Source organism: Stereum hirsutum (genome assembly GCF_000264905.1).
Source record: "Stereum hirsutum FP-91666 SS1 unplaced genomic scaffold STEHIscaffold_17, whole genome shotgun sequence".
Taxonomy (NCBI): domain Eukaryota; kingdom Fungi; phylum Basidiomycota; class Agaricomycetes; order Russulales; family Stereaceae; genus Stereum; species Stereum hirsutum.
Window position 1 is genome coordinate 522,319 of NW_006763147.1, and position 17,469 is coordinate 539,787.

The window sequence follows — 17,469 nt, forward strand, 5'->3', positions numbered from 1 at the left end:
AGCAGCAAACAGGTTATGGAGCTATCCATAAGGATCTCGGTTGACAGAGAAGAGGCATCGATCTATTGTCGAAGCGCGTGCCATCTCAAAAAGGAGAGACGGGAGAAAGACGTTGAACAAGTTAAAAAGTCCACAAAAAGACAAGGCAATCGTGAGACTGAAAGTCTGAAACATGGTCACTTTCAAACTCCGACATTCCCACAATCTCGTGCGCTGACGTTTGCATCGCCGAGGTCGTTCAACCCGTCGCCGACCGAGCTTTCGACAAAACTTATCGAGCAGCTGACAGATGTGCAGCATGCTTAGGTCTTTGCCCGCATTGCCTTCTATATAGTGCAAGGCTGCGATGTGTTCCGCCGTAAAACAGCATCAGACTTCCCCCCAACATGCCTTTTTCTAATATGGGTGTTCAAGGCTGGCACCCTGGAGAGCTAGCCATCCAGCGAAAGCTGAACTTTGACGGCCCAATGAGCATGGTCTGGAGGTCTATCGATCCTTTACTCCCAGAGCAGCACCGAGAATTTCACACCACTCGCCTACCCTTTGTGCCGCTCACCTCGCTTGACACAGAGGGACGACCGTGGGTCTCTATTCTTGCCGGCGGTGATGGTCGTCCGGGATTTATACAGAGCCCAGCCGAAAATATGATGACTATGCGAATTCGTACGTGGGAGGGCGACCCGTTCGAGGAAAATGCTACATCGTGGGTAGACGATCCACAAGATTCTTTCCTGGTGGCGGGCATAGGTGAGTGTGGCGTTTCCTCTCGGAAGCTATTGCGTTCCGGTACTCATGTCGATCTATCAACAGGAATCGAGTTCTCGACTCGTCGAAGAAACAAATTTGGAGGCAGGGCTGTCAGTCTTGAGCATCGCGGAGAGCATGATCACTTCGTGGCCCTCGAAGTCAATGAGGCGCTTGGGTATGTACTTTTCTCGTACATCTTGTATTCTTTGCGACCTCTAACAGCCGAATTATTAGGAACTGCCCAAAGTACATCAACGTGAGAGATCTTATTCCCCAGCCAGTCACACACCCTGTGGTGAAATATCGTCAGCTCCACATGGGAGAGCAGGAGCGACTGCCCGCCGACATCGCTGCTTTTATCACGGAAGCGGATACCATCTTCATCGGCACAAGCTATGCGGCCAAACCAGAGGACGCCCATAAATTTCCCTCTCACGTCGGCGCAAACCAGCGTGGCGGACGTCCTGGCTTTGTGCGCCTCCGTCCTTCCGATGGCAAAACCCTTGTTCTTCCTGACTATTCTGGTGCGTAAACTGTCCCGTTCTCGCCGCTCGTCTTCTACTGGCATTAATGTCTTGATTCGAACAGGCAATAGATTCATGACCTCCTTGGGCAACATCGAGTCCACTCCACTCGCGGCCATCACCACCGTCTCCTTCACCACGGGCTCTGTTCTATATCTTACCGGTCATGCGAAAACGATCGTCGGTTCCGATGCTCAGAAGCTTATGGCCCGTCAAAATGTCCTCACCACTATCTCCGTGACCGGATACACCTTCGTTACCGATGCCTTGCCCGTTCGACAACGCCCTGGCAGCGTTCCTGAACGTAGCCCCTACAGCCCTCCTATCAAGCTCCTGAACGAAGAGAAGAGTGCTTCATCTCTCGATCTCGACGAAGTCACGGTACGACTCAGGAGCATCGAGCTACTCAGCGATTCGCTGGCGACTTTCCAATGGGATATCACTTCATCGCAAGTAATCGACATCAAACCCGGTCAAGCCGCAATCCTCGATTTCAGCTCACTCGTCGGTATCTCAGCTTACCAGCACATGTCACCTTTCGCTCCTTCCTCCATCAATGACGATCGCATCCGCACCTGGACAGTGTCGAGCGCGCACGTTCAGCCTGGGGGTACAAAGACGTTTGCTTTGACGATGCGGCAGAAGCCAGGTGGCGTTGTCACAGGTGCCCTGTTCTCCATTGCGGCGAAACTGCGGGACGTGAGGCCGGAGCTGTTGGTTGACTCGAGAGTGTTATCCCTCGACGTCAAGCTTGTCGGAATTTCTGGAGACTTAGTCATGCCGCCAATGGAGTCAGGCAAGAGGATGAAGATGATGTGGATTGCAGGTGGCATCGGGGTTACGCCGTTCATGAGCATGCTGGCAGCCCTCAGGGACACCCGCTCCGACTTCGATGCAATCCTCGCATTGTCGACTCGAGAGCCGGATGTGCTGGTGCCGTTAATTTCGCGCCAGTTCAAGAAGGAGAATGCGCCGAATCAGAGACTACGAGTTGACGTCTTCACTGAAACTCCATCGAATGCAGATTGGGCTCTTCCTGACGGCGTGGAAATCGTCATGCACCATGGAAGGCCCTCGCTTTCTTATTGGAAGGGGATAGGTGACTTGATCAGCCGGAAAGCGTACTTGTGTGGCCCAAAATTATTCGAGGAAGGGTCCATAGATGCGCTAAGGTCATGTGGTGTCAACCCGGCCGATATCGTAAGAGAGGGTTTCGAGTACTGAGCAGGCTGGTCTACGCGTGGTGTTCCTAGATGTAACTGGCCATCGTTATTTTCAGTATGTCTTACATTCATGTATTCTATATCTTCAAAGTGCTCACTGTATCCGATATTCTAGATTAGCACTCACTTCGCGCCCCTCTGTTCTCCATTGTTTCGTATGTCTATTTTTGTCACATGCCCATGCAATGGCCAATACTCCTTTTGAGTAGTCTCCGAGTCGGAAGTAACCATCGCAAGACCGTCGTACCTTTCAAGCACACAAACGTTCAACGTCGCAACTCACCATATATACACCATTTGCTTTTCAGCTTATCCTGCACATGCTATATGTAATGTTTATCAGGTCAGCTGAGGCGCATATTGAACATCGATACCGACGGATCGGGTCAACACGGCTCTAACGTCTGGGCTATTTAATGCACATGTAACTCAGCTGAGCTTCTTCTTGAGCCACGTCCACGTCGTCATCCAAGTCGAACGCTCCTCCGCCTTCCCTTCTTGCTCGAGAAGGAAGCTGCCTCCATCGGTATGGCTCCTCGACTAGCTGCCACCGCGACATTGGCTTCGCTCGCACTGGGCTTGGCGTCGATCTATCATCTGGCTTTCGTGTCGAATGGTATTCATGAAAGTGTTCTAGAAGCGACGTTAGCTCAAAGCGCTGGCGACGTCGCTATCGGTCTTGGCGCAACATATCGCAGGCGAAACATATTGACTCGAGCGACGGAAGACTTGTCTGTATATGTCGACCCGTTGATTGTGGGTGCTTTTGAACTGCGGGCTTTCGTAAGCTCCTGCTAACGATCTTTTCTTCAACTTCGCTCTCGTAGGGGACTACTTCGCCTTCGGTTCCAGGAGTCAGTTCATATATATCTCACCGTGTTTCTATGTTTGTGACTCACCTTCTTCGAATAGACTATTTCGGGTTCAGGAAATGTGTTCCCCGGCGCCACTCTCCCGTTCGGGGGTAAGTTCAATCTACTCCGAATCACCGTCTAATTTTTACTAACAGAAGCAACAGTGGTGAAAGTGGGCATCGACACAGCTTTATCTGGTCTGACTGATAACGTTGAGTGAGTCAGCACCTCATATAATCGCAAATGATGTGATCTGACTTACTTACCTTCATTCGTAGCAATGCCAACGCGGGATACACACCTAACGGAAACATGACGGCCGTCAGCCTGACTCACGTCTCTGGGACTGGTGGGCCTCCTAAGTACGGAGTAGTTGCTCAGATGCCGCTCGTTGGATCCCTGGATGATGTCAACATCGCCGACAACAGGACATGTTCGTGCTCTGTTTTTCTCTCGTGATCGCCGAAAACTGATGAGGTGCTTGGCGAACAGACTTCCAGAACCGTTCTAGCGAGTATGCCTCCTTGGGTTACTTCAACACTACTTTATACTCGGGGGCGTCGGTCGAGATGACTGCAGCTAGACACTCCGCGATACTCAAGTATACGTTCCCAGCCAACGAAACCAAGCATGTTCTGGTCGACTTAGCGCACGTTGTATGTATTTCTCCGTTCCAGTTCTCTTCCAGTTGAAACTTACCTTGTGTTGGCACTAGATTCCTGGTTTCGATCAGCCGCAGGAGGCACAACGTTACAATGGCGGTGCTTTATGGCTTGATCCAAATGGAACGAGTTACTCTGGTTATGCACGCTATTCAGTGAGTGTGGCGCTACCTCGAACACGACGACTTACCCATACGCCACACAGAACGGTTGGAACGAGGCACCGCCTTGGACCATCTACTTCTGCGCCAACTGTAAGTCTCTTACCGTCGTGCCCCTACAGTAACTTCCTGACCGTCGCGCAGTCTCCAGTCCGGCAACGGAGTTTGGCACATTTGGCTACGTCTATGATTGTGAGTGCGGAGTTCTGAGCATCGATGATTTATCTTGGTCCAGCTGACTTTCAATCGGCGTCTCGATCAGACATCCAGGCTCCGTCGACGAAGCCGGTTGTCTACCCTTACTATGAAGTATGAAGTCTTCGGCCCATTCATTCGCCTTTCTCTGCTGATACATTTGGCCAGGTCTCGGCTTTCTATTACTACGGCCTCGGCGCTCTTTTCTCGTGGAATGCGTCTGACTCCTCTGAAATCATCGAAAGCCGCATCGGCATCAGCTGGATCGGAAGGGAAGAAGCGTGTGCATTTGTGAAGAGCGAGGTCGAGAACCAGACATTCGATGATGTACTGACCGCCGCGAAAACAGAATGGAATGTGCGTGATTCGCTGAACAAGAAAAGCTCAGATAAATTACTCACACCCATTTCTAACTTTGGGGGCATTATTCGTTTTAGGACGAAGTCCTGAGCGCGATTACGATTCCGGAGGAGAACACGACCAAAAACGAGACACTATTAACAATGTTGTACACGGCTTTATACGGAACGGCAGTGGTAGGCCTCGAGTTTTGTAGTGGCTGACTAGGCTCTCACCTTGGACTGCGCAGATGCCCACGGACAGGACCGGAGAAAATCCAGGCTGGACTTCAGATGAGCCGTACTACGATGACATCTATACCGCTGTGAGCTCGCCTTGTTCTTCTGACCATCACGTGTATGCTCAACGAAGTTGCATTAGTGGGATATCTATCATTGTGAGGGAATGTTATCGCCTGCTGTTTACCTCGATGCTCATATTTTTAACAGGCACGACTCCTCTATACCATCTCATCTACACGAGCCGTTATGTTGACATGATCCGTGCGCTCATCGACATATGGGTCAGTTTGTTCGACTACAGACGAAAGCGCATACTGACACAAGCTGATGTATCAGAGACACGATGGTTATATGCCTGATGGTCGATCTACCAACTACAACGGCAAGACACAGGGTGGGTCGAATGCAGACAACATACTAGGAGACGGTGAGTGCCTACGACCATCACACCCTTCTCAAGCTCCAAATATATCGACTCAAATCCGAAAATAGCGTATGCCAAGGGCCTTGGCAGCGTTTCCTCAATCAACTGGACAGACGGTTTCGAAGCCATGGTGAGAGCTCATTCTTTTCTCGATACGGGGCTCCCATAGTTAAATGGTGCTCGTGGGTGCGAATCGTTGATATATTTAGAGAACAAACGCGGAGAAGACTCCGTTCCGAGGATTGGATCCCGATGCGTTCGACGGAGGTACAAAGGAAGGCCGTATCGCGTTACCAGACTGGCACTCTCTAGGATATATTTCACCTACCTATTCTCGGAGCGTTTCTCGCACGGTAGAATACTCCCAGGTGCCGTATATTCTCTTCGCCTGCGATCGGTATTGTCTTCAATCGACCACACATGCTGACATTATCCTTACGTTTAGAACGACTTTGGGCTATACACGGTGGCGAAAGGTTTAGGCCTCGTCGATGAAACAGAGCTTTACTTGAATCGATCACAGAACTTCCGGAATCTTTGGAATCCGGATGCTGAGGCCGACTTGACCAAGATCGACTACGGTATCATCAAAGGTTTCCTTGCCCCGCGGAACACCGATGGCGCCTGGAACAGTAGCTACAACGTAACTAATTGTGCAGGGTGCAGCTGGGTGCGTTCTCAAGACCTCTACACATACAGACAAATCCTAGGCGCTGACAGGATTTGATCCGGCCCAGAATGACTTGACCTATGAAGTGAATCTCATTCGTTCAGTGTCTCTGTCTATATGACGAACTAAAACGTATTCTCCTCGACGTAGGGATTGATCTGGGAGTACAGCTTTGCTGCGCCCCACGATATTGCGGGTATCATCGAACTATCAGGTGGCGAAGAAGATTTTGTTACCCGTCTCGATGCCTCGTTCGTTCCTGGGTTCTCCGACAGCGCAGGAGGGACGGTTGGCGTATCCAACGGGGCCGGTACTACCATATTCAATCCGGTAAGTTGATCTACGTATTTTGCGGTGAGTGCATATACTCACGACTAGTGTAGGGCAACGAGGTTTCGTTCTTGACACCATACCTCTACAATTATGTGCCGGGATACCAGTATCGTACGGTTGAAGTCGTGCGCAACATTGTCGTGAGTTATAGGCTTCTGTTTACCACCACGGATGAAGCCTGACCTCGATATGGGCAGAACTCATTCTATGGCGTTCAAAGTGACAGCTACCCAGGGGTGAGTTGCCTTATCAGTTGACCACTATCAGGTATATGCTCACTTTCGTCTCATAGAACACCGATGCCGGAGCGATGCAGTCCTGGCTTCTTTGGGGTCTCCTCGGCCTTTTCCCTGTCAATGGCCAGCCGGTGTACCTCATCGGCTCTCCTTTCTTCGAAGCGATCGACGTCCGCGTTACGGCTGGCATGGTGGGAGCGAATGCGACCTCTGAGCCAAAGACTCTGAAGATCCGGGCCCCCGGCTTGAATGCAACACACTATTGTGAGTTCAGGCACATTTTGTCCTCATACATCCAAACTGAGCACGTTCAATAGACGTCCAGGGCGTCCGGCTGAATGGAGAGAATCTGACCAGAGCATTCTTATGGCATGACGAGATCATATCTGGTGCTACATTGGAATTCGACATCGGGTCGGAGGCGAGTAAGTGGAACTACGGACAACTTCCTCCATCTTATTCTTCCGGGAACTACACGATCTAGTACGGTGGTCGCTCAACTATAGACCCCCACTTAATTATGGATGATTTGCAAATGACATGTACGGTTTCTCATGCTCACTCAGAGAAGTTTCTCACGAGCACCATTGACAATCGAGCTATTTCTTACATACTTCTCCACTCTCGGAGGAAGGAAGGCCGGCAAGCTACCTAAGAGGGGCAAACCGGAAGATCTGATCTGTCTGAATGACGAAAAAAAATGCATGTTACACCGCAGTATCACCAAAACAGGTCGAACGTAACAGGTGAAAGCAGGATACATGCAACGAATCTGGGTGGACCTCAAGAATTTGGCCATGAGCACTCCGTAAACAGTATCTTGAAAGCGACGCTTCCCAGCTCCAAGAGTATCGACTCCGAGTCGTCGTTGATGGTGCGCTTGCACAGCTCCACCACTCGAAGTACTCGACGTAGGTCCACATACCGTAGCGCACGCGTGACAGTGCTGATCTTCAAAAGTGGTTTTCGACGTCTGGGCTCCGGGTGGTCGATGCTGTATACTGGACAGTTTTAGTGATTCTCCACCCAACGAGACGATATGTCCGCAGGCCCGGAAGAAGATGAGGATTATTTTCAAGCGCATTTAAGATGCATCTTGGGGCACAGTACCTCACCGAAGTCTTGTCATCTATGGCGAGCGTGTCGAGCGATCTAGTGAAGCGTTCCAAGACACGTTCGTAACAGTCGGAAGGCTTCAACGGGAACCAGTCTAGGAAGAAAAAATCCTGGGGTGCGGTCCAATGAAGCTCTCGAACACAGTTCAGCGAAATATTGTCCAGAAGCGTAAGGAGAGCAGTAGTAGTTGTCTTCCGATCGAGACGTTTACCACCGCGGGACGGGAAGGAGACCATAACCGAAAACACCGGCTTTTCCTTGTTTAATTCCTCATTCGTTGTGGTTCGGCTGTTTGACCAGGATCTAACGCAAAAGCTGATGTCGTGCAAGGCATAGTCTTGAGCGCAATAGATCTGTACTATCTTTGCGAGCGGCAGATTTTTTGTCGGAAGCATCAGTTCGGGAAGCACCAAGAACACGTTGGTATCCAGATCGTTGGCGATGTCGTCTGGGCGCAAGGAGATGTCGTAGTATACACTGGCCGCGCGAGGTAGGCAAACGTGTCTGGCGACAGCTGTGACGTCCCGTAAGTGACCGACCAAAGAAATTGCCGATAGTTGATGGAGAGTGACAACCCCTGCGGAAGGGATGGATCCGGGAACAAAATACGATAGATTGGGGATGTGAACGGGATATGGACCCATGACGAGGGTGAGTTCTTGGAGCTGCTCCATCTTCTCGAGGGCATAAAGTACGTCGGAAAGGGGCAGACGCTCCGGCCAGCTCGATACCAGCTCCGGGTTGTTTTCAGAGCTCACTGCGAGCGTTAACCTGGAGATGTTCCGGAGCACGGGCGCGGTCCACAGTCGTCTGTGGGAAAACGGTCCTCCGATGGTGACGGTACGCAGCTTTGGAGCGTAACCTCCCAGAATATCGCCTGAAATGGCATCCTGAGCCACAGAAAAGTCAAATTTGCCTTTGGCGTTTATTTCGAGCACCTTCAACGATAGCGCCGGTCGATGAAGGCTTTGGATCAGGGTCGAGAAAGCCTTCGCCGACCATGAATACGGCCTAAGCTCCAGGCTGAGGCGCTCAAGCTGTGTCCTGGGCCCCCGGTTCAGAGATTCAAGAAGGGCAATCGGGAGGCAATTCTTAGTCAGCAGAGAGCCGGGCAAGCTGTCGGACTGGACCCAGGACACTGGCGTGCCCTTTGACCAGCTGGTCATCTGGTCGGTCCACTGGCTACTGTTGAGCCATAGCGTTCTCCACAGTTTGGAATTGGCCACGGCAATACCGCGCCAACGACTGCAGGTGTGAGAGGCGGCGACGATGTTTCGCGTCGCGTCGCGTATCTGGTTCGGTGAAGTATTCGGGTCCAGAGGGCGCGCCTTGGATTGAGTGGTGCCCGTGATGCGGAGATGGTGGCCGGTGGTGACGACTGGGCGGAGGAAACATAGGATGTGAAGAATAAGCTCCGTGGGAAGACGGCAGGTTGGGGACAGCGTATTGCGACGGTGCACGAGATCGTGAAGATAATCCGTCGCGAGCTTCACTTCTTTCTTGCAGATTTTGCGACACATTTTGGGCGGTGTTCGAGTATCCGGAGATGCTTGATCGCTGTAGATGCGGAGTAGTGTGAGGGCTCAAGGAAGAGTACCATCAAGGCTGGGACGCTTACGCGGACCGTGACATGATATCTGGAGGCCGTTGTGCTGGCAGTTGAGCTAAGGCTAAGAACCAGAAGTGGGCCCGGACGATCTCGATTTCTTCGTTATACGCATCGATGGATTGAGGACGTCTTCCGCTTGGAGGGAACATTTGTGCTCGGCGATCGGCCCAAAACGCGTCCCTGAGAGGTCAACGATTAGTTATGGGAGACGGACGAGGTTCGGATTGAAAGCCCTAACCTCCAGTCCATTTCGGACGTGTCAGTACTTGTGTGCGGAATGCCAGTGGTGGAATCCATGACTATCTTGTTCGCTGAAAAGTTATCTTCTTGCCAGAGACATCGAGACGCGTAAAGTAAAGACAGAGTGAGAGAAGAGAAGAGCAAAGAGAGTCGGGCGTCGATTGTCGCGAAATCAACAACCGGCTGAGCTTGAATGACCTCGGGTATCTCCCTAGACAAGGATCCCCACCGTTTGGCCGTGTTGTTCACACGCTCCGGGCTCCTGTATAGCGCGGCTGGGTAAACCCGAGGTTTGAACTCTTAGCATACATGTCTAGATAGATATTGAACACTAGGCTGACGTCTCGAGCGTGTCATAGGTGTCATTTGTACAGTGTGTCCATTTTCCCAGCTACCTGCCAGACCAGTACTTAGATACAGCAGACACAGGTCTCATAAAGTCCTGAACCCCAAGCTTCCACAGCGGCAAGCACTAGAACACCACAGCACATATATATCCAAGCAAAGATGACGAGGTGACCTATGGGTGACAGGCCGAAGCTAAGTCCTGAAGTACAAGATCAGGAGGGACACGCTAGTAGATAGTCCAAAGTCTCGAGATTGCAACGCTAAAAGAATGAATTCCACGCTGAGAACGTGTCCCGCTAGGTATCAACCAGTTCTTCGAAGTACATATACACGCACAAATAAACGAGAACTTGAACGCACCACACACATAGATATTGACCTGTGCAGTACCTGCCGTGCCATGCAACTTGTGAGTAACCATCGTCTCGAACCCGTTGCGAATGACATCGCTGACCTTTCTTGAACTTCTACCTCGCATCGCGAGGTCATCTACCTCAGGCTCGAGCCCTACGCGTCAAACCTCCAGGTCCTATCCACCCAAATGTAAAGCAACCATGCGTGAGTGAGCTACTAGGAAGGGTAAGACAGTGAAAGCACCGTGCGCACCATACTCGCCCGTACCAGCGACCGAAAGTCCGAACTCAAGCCCGTGATAAATAACTCTCCACTGACCCAGATTTCAAGGATTGGGACTGCCGCGGCATCCAACCATAACATCTTCTATGTAGTCCTGAATATCTTTGGGTCAATGCATGACAGAATCAAATATCAATCACTAATCAACACCGCGACGAAGTGAGGAGCAAAAAGAATGGAAGGAAAGAGACTCACGGTAGCAGCTACAGCTCAATGGCATGAAAGCCACCATCTGAGTCGTGATCGTGACCTTCAGTAGCATGCGCGAGTGAGCTACTTACTACGACAGAGAAGCTGAAAGCAACGCGCGTACCATGTTACAGATGCTCCCATGGCGCTGAATAGAACTCCATTTACCGCTTGGGGAGAAGGCGATCAACAGGCTAGAGTATGAGGTTAGACATACGTTCGTCCCATCGGTCCCTGTGAGTAGTTCGAAGTCCGAGATCATCAGTCCCACAAATGACGTGGTATCGAACTGGAGAGAACGGCTGACTTTGGCGGGCATGAAGCTAAGTAGGTCGACCTTGGGTGAGAATCGGACGTACTACTGTTGATGTCATTACAGACCAGAGCGTACGCATGAACGTCTTCAACAGTCGGCTTGTATCTGTCGGTACCTCCGAGTCGGGTGTGCTAGAATACCACCGCACCTCAGCTGAAGGAAGGGCATTATGCGGCCCAAGTCCAAACCCAAGGATCAGGGAGTGCCGCGGCATCCCATCGTAGCATGTTCAATTTACTGGTGCCGGATATCTCGAGGCCCACTAGCTCTGCGCATTAAAAAAGTCAGATGTCAATCATCGATCAACACAAAGACAAGGAATGGAATGAAGAAACTTATGTGAGTAGCTGCAGCTTAATGGCATGTCATGATGGAAGCCGCCATCCGAGCCGTGTTCATGAGCGTTCCCGGTCCTAAAAGTCCATACCCAAGCCCGTGATAACTCTCCACAAGCTCCAAGGACTAAGGACGGCCGCGGCACCCTATCGCGATATCTTCTACTTAGCCCTGAATGTCTCGAGCCTGATGACCTCCAGACAAGACGGAATGAGATGTCGTTCGCCAATCGACACGAAGACAAAGAATATGGAAGGAAAAGACTCGCATACAATAGCAGTGCATCCAAATGCCAGTGGAAGTCTTTGAGTGCAAACTCGAAGACCGACATGCACATCCACATAAGCACCTGAAGGAGGGCAATATATCCATACCAGCGACCCAAAATCCACGCCCAAACTCGTGATGTGTAACTCACCACTGACACAGGCTCCAACTTGAGCAACTAGAGATGGCCGCGGCGTCCCATCGTATCATCTTCTGCTTACTAGTCCTGAAGATCTCTAGGTCCATGCATGACAGAATCAGATGTCAATCGCCACGAAGTGAGGAGCAAAAAGAATTGAAGGAAGAGACTCACATCACTGAGTAGCTGAAGCTCGATGGCATGCCATAATGGAAGCCTCCATCGTGATCACCTTCCCTAGCTCGAGCATTCTGCAACTTGCTTGTGATGAACGTGAACGGGCACTGGCACCGTGACAGCATATTTAAACATCGAGTCATCTCCCCCAAGTACGTTCAACCTTCCCACCTCACCCGGTGATCTCCAGAATTGAGTAATTTCTTACCCAACCCCACTTGCCCCATGAGTCAGTGTACACTGTGCGGGGAGCAGACTGCTGATTTGTAGTACAAATCGCCTCGACCAACGACCCCGTGCCACGCAAACGAAGGTCTTCTAGCCTTCTAGTCCGCTCGGCGTTTATCGAGCTCGTCAGGTCAGCTGTCCGATCCGAGGACGGGCTCTTCAATGAATCATGCCAAGCCTGGCGATCTATAATCACAGTTCACCGTTACTGTAGAAGGATCAAGGATCATCAGACTGACAAGGACACGGACACGGACATGGACATCGAAACTTACACTATTACAGTAAAGAAAAAAAAAGCGTGTCTTAGACTGACTCGACTTGTAGCTTACTCTGGAGGATGTGACGATCGCCCCTTTCGGCCGTCCAGACCACAGGTGACAGAAACTCCAGCACTCCAAAGCCCCACCGAAGTTCTGGTTCCCAAGCTTCCCAAGCACCTCTCCAATCCTCGAAGAATACTTAGGAACTTCAACCCACCCACTACTGTATCACAACCTCGAGGCAGAGTGCAGTGCGGGGTAATACAAATATCACCACCACGACCCGCCCAGAGAGAAAATTAAAGCGCGCCGGCGGCGGGACTACTTAGTCACCAACCAATCTGGCAGTTTCAGACGGGTCGATGCGGGATGGATTATGTTACTTATGACGCGCGGAGGGAAGGAATTCGAAGCGAAACATCCGGCGGTCGGAGGGACAAGACTCAAGAGCAACGCTTGGAATCGTAGAAAGAAAGAAAAATTTGAAAGCAATTTTCCTCTTGGTGAGACACAAGTGCTGAGTACAGTACTGAGTGCACGGAGCACTCCACAAACTCAGAACCAGAAGGAAAAAAAAAAAATTGCGGTGCTGACTTCAGACTGACTGGCCAAACCTATTGTGGCGTTCGAAGCGCACGTCGGCCGCATCGGTCAACGGTCGACCATCCGCGCAAAATGTTCATCGAGTCAGCTCAGCTCGAGCTCGAGAAAAAAAATATACACTTCGGGCAACTGCTCATCCGGTAACTTTACTACCCACGAACACGAAAGCACAGGTAAAAGGAGATGTGGCGTGATGGCAAACAGTTCTCTTCAAACTTTCGGGAGACTCTGCGAGGCGGTGTGGCGAATGGAGAAACACTCCAGAAACAGAAACGTGCGGGGGAAACGGAGGCCAAACGTTCCTGGTCCGAGGTCGGGGGAACGCGGGGGATATCGGGGTCGGGAGTCGGGGCAAGAGTCGGGGGTGGGTCGGTCGGGGAGTCGGGGGTGGCTGCGCCGGGGCGTCTGCGGTCGGTGGAGTTCGAGGTCTGTAAGTTTTTCGTCGTCGTCGTCGTCGTGCATGGACGGGACCATAGACCAGATAACAGACGGGGAAGGCACGCTCAGGCTGGGGGTTGGGGATGTGGGTGTCAGCGCTCAGGGGAACCGGGTGAGAGATAGCGCTCGGCGTCGCCCGAAAATGGGTGGATGCAAACAAGCCGCAGGCAGGGAGGCACTGAGGGAAGGATGACAGGGATGGAGGCAGATGGAGATTCTAATCTAGCAAAGGGAAGGCGGTTTATCCGTCGCGCGTCGCCGCTACATTTGGGATCCACACTCTCGACCGATTTGTTTGTTCTTTTTTTTTCGTCGTCACTCTGCGCTCGAGCCAAGGCCTGGTTTGTTTGTCTTCGACTTCGACTTCCTCGACTGCGACTATCCTTCGAACGAACGTTTCGCTGTGCCATCCTACCGACCCTTACCTCTACACAACCACCAACAGCCGCTGACCCGCCTCCGAGGATCGCGTACGAAAGGAACGTTACCGTAGGCGACGAAGAAGGCTAATCACCGAAGCTTTTCCGGAGGCCTTTATTTCAGACATAAATCGAAGAGACTCAGAGGAAAGGAGAGACGAGTTACTGGTGTTCCGGATCAGGATCAAAACCGAGCACACAACAATCACATCAGGCCATCTCTTTCTGAGACAGCCGCCGTCGAGATTCGAGCGCGGGCGATATCCCATCTCTTCCCCACCGCAATCATCACTTGACCCCGACTCGATTCCACAAGCACCAAGTTCGAACGAACGAGCCACAGCCGACACCGACACTTTCCTTTTCGCCCAAATTTGAGGTCATCTGAGCAGGCAGCTGGGCCTGGACGGTACACGCCTAAGTTTACTCCATTCGAGAGTGCGTAGCATCTTCGGATCTCTCTGTCTTCTTCCCCTGCACACAGCATACTTCGTTTCGTCCGCGTCAGTCAGAGCTGCTGGCATCGACACTTGATCCCTTCCATTCATTTCCCCATCTATCTTCCCCTCATAGCATCAACCAAACGTTGCTCCCCGTCTTGCTCGATCTTCCTCACCCTCATCTCCATTCGCTCCGCAAATACCCTTCCCACTCATATACTTATCACACCAAACTGACGCTCTGTTTCTGTTTCTGTTTGCTGCTCCCCTTTCCCCACAGACGGACCTCGAACGCCAACCCCGCATTCACAAACGTTAAACCCCTCGACCGACCAATTCACTTATTGACTCTCCACTTCATCCGAGCCATCCGAGCCATCCGAGCCAGGTTTCCCCATATCAGCAGACCAAGGCGTCCCCACCCAGCCACGCCAACACCGAATCACAAGCCACCCACGCACGCAGCCGGCCCGCTTCGCGCCGCACCGCAAGTCCGCGTTCGACGACAGCACGCTTGAATCGCACGCATCGTAGATTTACAGGTACGCCTCTGAGTTCCCTTTGTCGCCTTTGTTTTTCCTTTTTTGTCATCTGTTATTCGGAATGCATTGCTCATGCTTGGTCTGCTTTTGCCTTTCTCTCTATGTTTTTTCTGTTTTCGTTGGTTCGATGGTCTGGCTGTCGTTTTTTCACGTGTCATCTGCGTCTCGACGTCTTCTCTCCTGTCTCGGCATGCACTTGCGCTCTACCGCCCTTCGTCATACGTACCTCGCACATCGAACCCAACCCACGAACGTATTCGAACCTCTTCAATGTCATCGCTACGCACACACATCACGCCACGCCAACGCCACCCGCGACGTCCTTCCAAATGCGATTGTCCGCTCCTCGGGCTTATATGAATACGTAGACGCCCCTTCCACCACTCCGGCCACGCACGCACGGACACAGCAATCGACCCCTTACATCGCACATCAGGCAACACAGCACGTCAGGCAGCGCTCGACCCCAACCCCTCACGACCTGACCCCGCATTGACCTCCACCTCCACCTCCGCACCTTCATCCCCCGCGTTATAGTCGGGTTTTTCACTTCCCCATCCCCATCCCCACATTTCGTTGTTGACCTCGCCACTTCCCACCTCATTCAAGCCGTAGTCCCTGCTCAAGGCTTGCACTCCGGAGATCATCACACCTCACCGAACACAACTCATCACACATCCACCGAACACAACTCGAAGACAAGGAGACAGAGATGGACTCCTCGACTCAGACCCCCACACAACAACAACAACAGCAACAACAACAACAGGAGAAGACGATCCCCCGTCCGTATAAATGTCCGTACCCGCTGTGTGGAAGGGCGTTCAGTCGGTTGGAACATCAGGTGTGTACTTCGTTTTTATCGTTCCCTCTTTTTGCTCGTCCTTTGTTTGTTGTCCTTTTTGGTCGTTGGTTTGGTTTTGTGTTCTGCGTTTTCGTTCTTTGCTCTCCTTTTTCCTGGCATTTCGTTTTTGGGTGGTTGGTCGGTGCGTTCGTTTTCGTGCATGTTATCTCTCTCCCCTGCGTTGCCCTTCATCGCCCTCCGCCCCACCCTCGCCCTCGCCCTCGCCCTGCCCCCTCCATTATCTGCATCCTTGGAGGCGGTGGTCTTGGGAAGGGGGCGAGATAAGGCACTCTTTCTCTTATATCCTATACTGGATACTCGATGACGAGCGCGGACGCCGATGAGCTCGTCAGGTTCGTTAGGCTTTCCGCGTCCTTGTTATGTCGTCATCGGCCAAGGTGCGGATGCGGATGCAACTCAGAGCGATCATATCATGGGCGAGGCGTAGAATCCCTGGCCGTGTCAATGACTTCAAGCTTCGAGCTTCGAGATCTTAGACGTGAGGCGGAATGTGGAATGTGAGCGGATTGCCGATCGGGATCGTTCGAGCCCTTTGGGCTTGAGGTTCTTTTGCATGGCTGGTTGGCTGAGTGGCTGAGTGGCTGGCTTTCCGGATGGATGGGTGGGCGGTTGGGTAAAACCGTGCGTGGGTGAATACGTGCGTGCATGTGCGGACAGGATAGAGTTCGCGGCCGGGCTGGGCTGGACTTTGGATGGGTTGGTTGCACGGCTGCGTGGTCAGTGATGAAGCTGAGGCCATGGCCAGCTCGTCATACGTTATTCTGGGTTATGGGGGCGACGGTCTAGGAGAGTCTGGCCAGATCGCTCTATTCTGTTCTGTTCTGTTCTGGGAGGGATCTGGCCCATATCGTGGAAGGAAGTGGAAGAGAGCGGATTCTAACTTACCATAAGTTTGGCTTTGGCTTTCGCATTCGCTTTGACGTGGTTCGGACGGGGTTACGATGCTGCGAGAGTTCCCGGAAGCCTTGTCGTCATTTCTGGTCTTGTTCGGTGTTGTTACGTTTTCGCAACGAGAGAACCTTGTCGGGCTCTTCGTTTTGAGATGGGGGTTTGGGTTTTCGAGGAGAGACGCTCGAAGAGGCAGCGGAGATGATGGATGGGTGATGATTCTCTCGTCATGCCTCCCTCGTCAGCCCTTTTCATCATGCTTCCCTTGTCACCCGGTGGGCGTTGCTTCCGTCGTCACCCGGTGCGAGATGTCACCGAGTGACGAGGGAAGCAGGTGCGATGTCACCGGAGGTAGGGAACTGTATTGGATCGACGCGGTTGGCCGTTATGGGCACTGTGCTTCCTGAATCGGACATGGAATTTCTTTTTTCGAGTTGTTGGCTTTCTTTCTACGGTTGCGGAGCTTTTCTTGTTCGCCACATTCTGGACTCTTCCTCACTTCACATTTCTCAACGTCATCCATGAAATGATATGCTAGACTCGGTCAAAATGCTGACACATTTTTATTCCAGACACGCCACATACGCACTCACACCGGTGAAAAGCCGTTCGTGTGCACCTTCCCAGGCTGCGAAAAGCGCTTCTCCCGCTCCGACGAACTCACGCGCCATTCCCGCATCCACAATAACGACCACCAGGCCACACATGCGCGTGGTGCCGCTGCCCGAGCGAAGGGCAAGACCACCACCGCGGGCCACAACACCAACAACCACAACAACAACGGCAATTATCATCATCAC

The 17,469-nt window shown here is 52.0% G+C and overlaps 5 protein-coding genes across 5 annotated transcripts; 4 read left to right on the forward strand and 1 right to left on the reverse strand.

Annotated features, from left to right (window-relative positions):
- Window positions 1–401: 401 nt before the first annotated feature.
- STEHIDRAFT_66208 (uncharacterized protein) lies at window positions 402–2,495 on the forward strand (the record flags this gene model as incomplete). The annotated part of the gene is made up of 4 exons (XM_007309086.1): window positions 402–747; window positions 811–922; window positions 982–1,271; window positions 1,336–2,495. 4 exons carry the CDS (start codon window positions 402–404, stop codon window positions 2,493–2,495), a joined length of 1,908 nt encoding a protein of 635 aa, XP_007309148.1.
- Window positions 2,496–2,944: 449 nt separating this feature from the next.
- Window positions 2,945–7,208, forward strand: STEHIDRAFT_125060 (uncharacterized protein). The gene is made up of 25 exons (XM_007309248.1): window positions 2,945–3,250; window positions 3,322–3,348; window positions 3,407–3,458; window positions 3,513–3,564; window positions 3,627–3,781; window positions 3,841–4,004; window positions 4,064–4,165; window positions 4,216–4,264; window positions 4,316–4,363; window positions 4,434–4,480; window positions 4,535–4,723; window positions 4,804–4,902; window positions 4,956–5,030; window positions 5,087–5,102; window positions 5,155–5,228; window positions 5,284–5,374; window positions 5,440–5,501; window positions 5,581–5,739; window positions 5,817–6,041; window positions 6,109–6,126; window positions 6,192–6,371; window positions 6,425–6,514; window positions 6,572–6,610; window positions 6,667–6,874; window positions 6,928–7,208. The coding sequence occupies exons 1-25, from the start codon at window positions 3,023–3,025 to the stop codon at window positions 7,092–7,094; spliced, it is 2,616 nt and encodes an 871-aa protein (XP_007309310.1). The 5' UTR covers window positions 2,945–3,022; the 3' UTR covers window positions 7,095–7,208.
- Window positions 7,209–7,563: 355 nt separating this feature from the next.
- Window positions 7,564–9,632, reverse strand: STEHIDRAFT_161669 (uncharacterized protein; the record flags this gene model as incomplete). The annotated part of the gene is made up of 3 exons (XM_007309249.1): window positions 7,564–9,283; window positions 9,345–9,515; window positions 9,574–9,632. The coding sequence occupies 3 exons, from the start codon at window positions 9,630–9,632 to the stop codon at window positions 7,564–7,566; spliced, it is 1,950 nt and encodes a 649-aa protein (XP_007309311.1).
- Window positions 9,633–13,868: 4,236 nt separating this feature from the next.
- On the forward strand, window positions 13,869–15,760 carry STEHIDRAFT_171840 (uncharacterized protein; the record flags this gene model as incomplete). The annotated part of the gene is made up of 3 exons (XM_007309250.1): window positions 13,869–14,372; window positions 14,655–14,916; window positions 15,285–15,760. A coding segment is annotated over one exon (157 nt), but the record flags the coding sequence as incomplete, so codon positions are not given.
- Window positions 15,701–17,352, forward strand: STEHIDRAFT_21032 (uncharacterized protein; the record flags this gene model as incomplete). Its single annotated transcript, XM_007309062.1, has 2 exons — window positions 15,701–15,760; window positions 17,242–17,352. Coding segments are annotated over 2 exons (171 nt in total), but the record flags the coding sequence as incomplete, so codon positions are not given.
- Window positions 17,353–17,469: the final 117 nt, after the last annotated feature.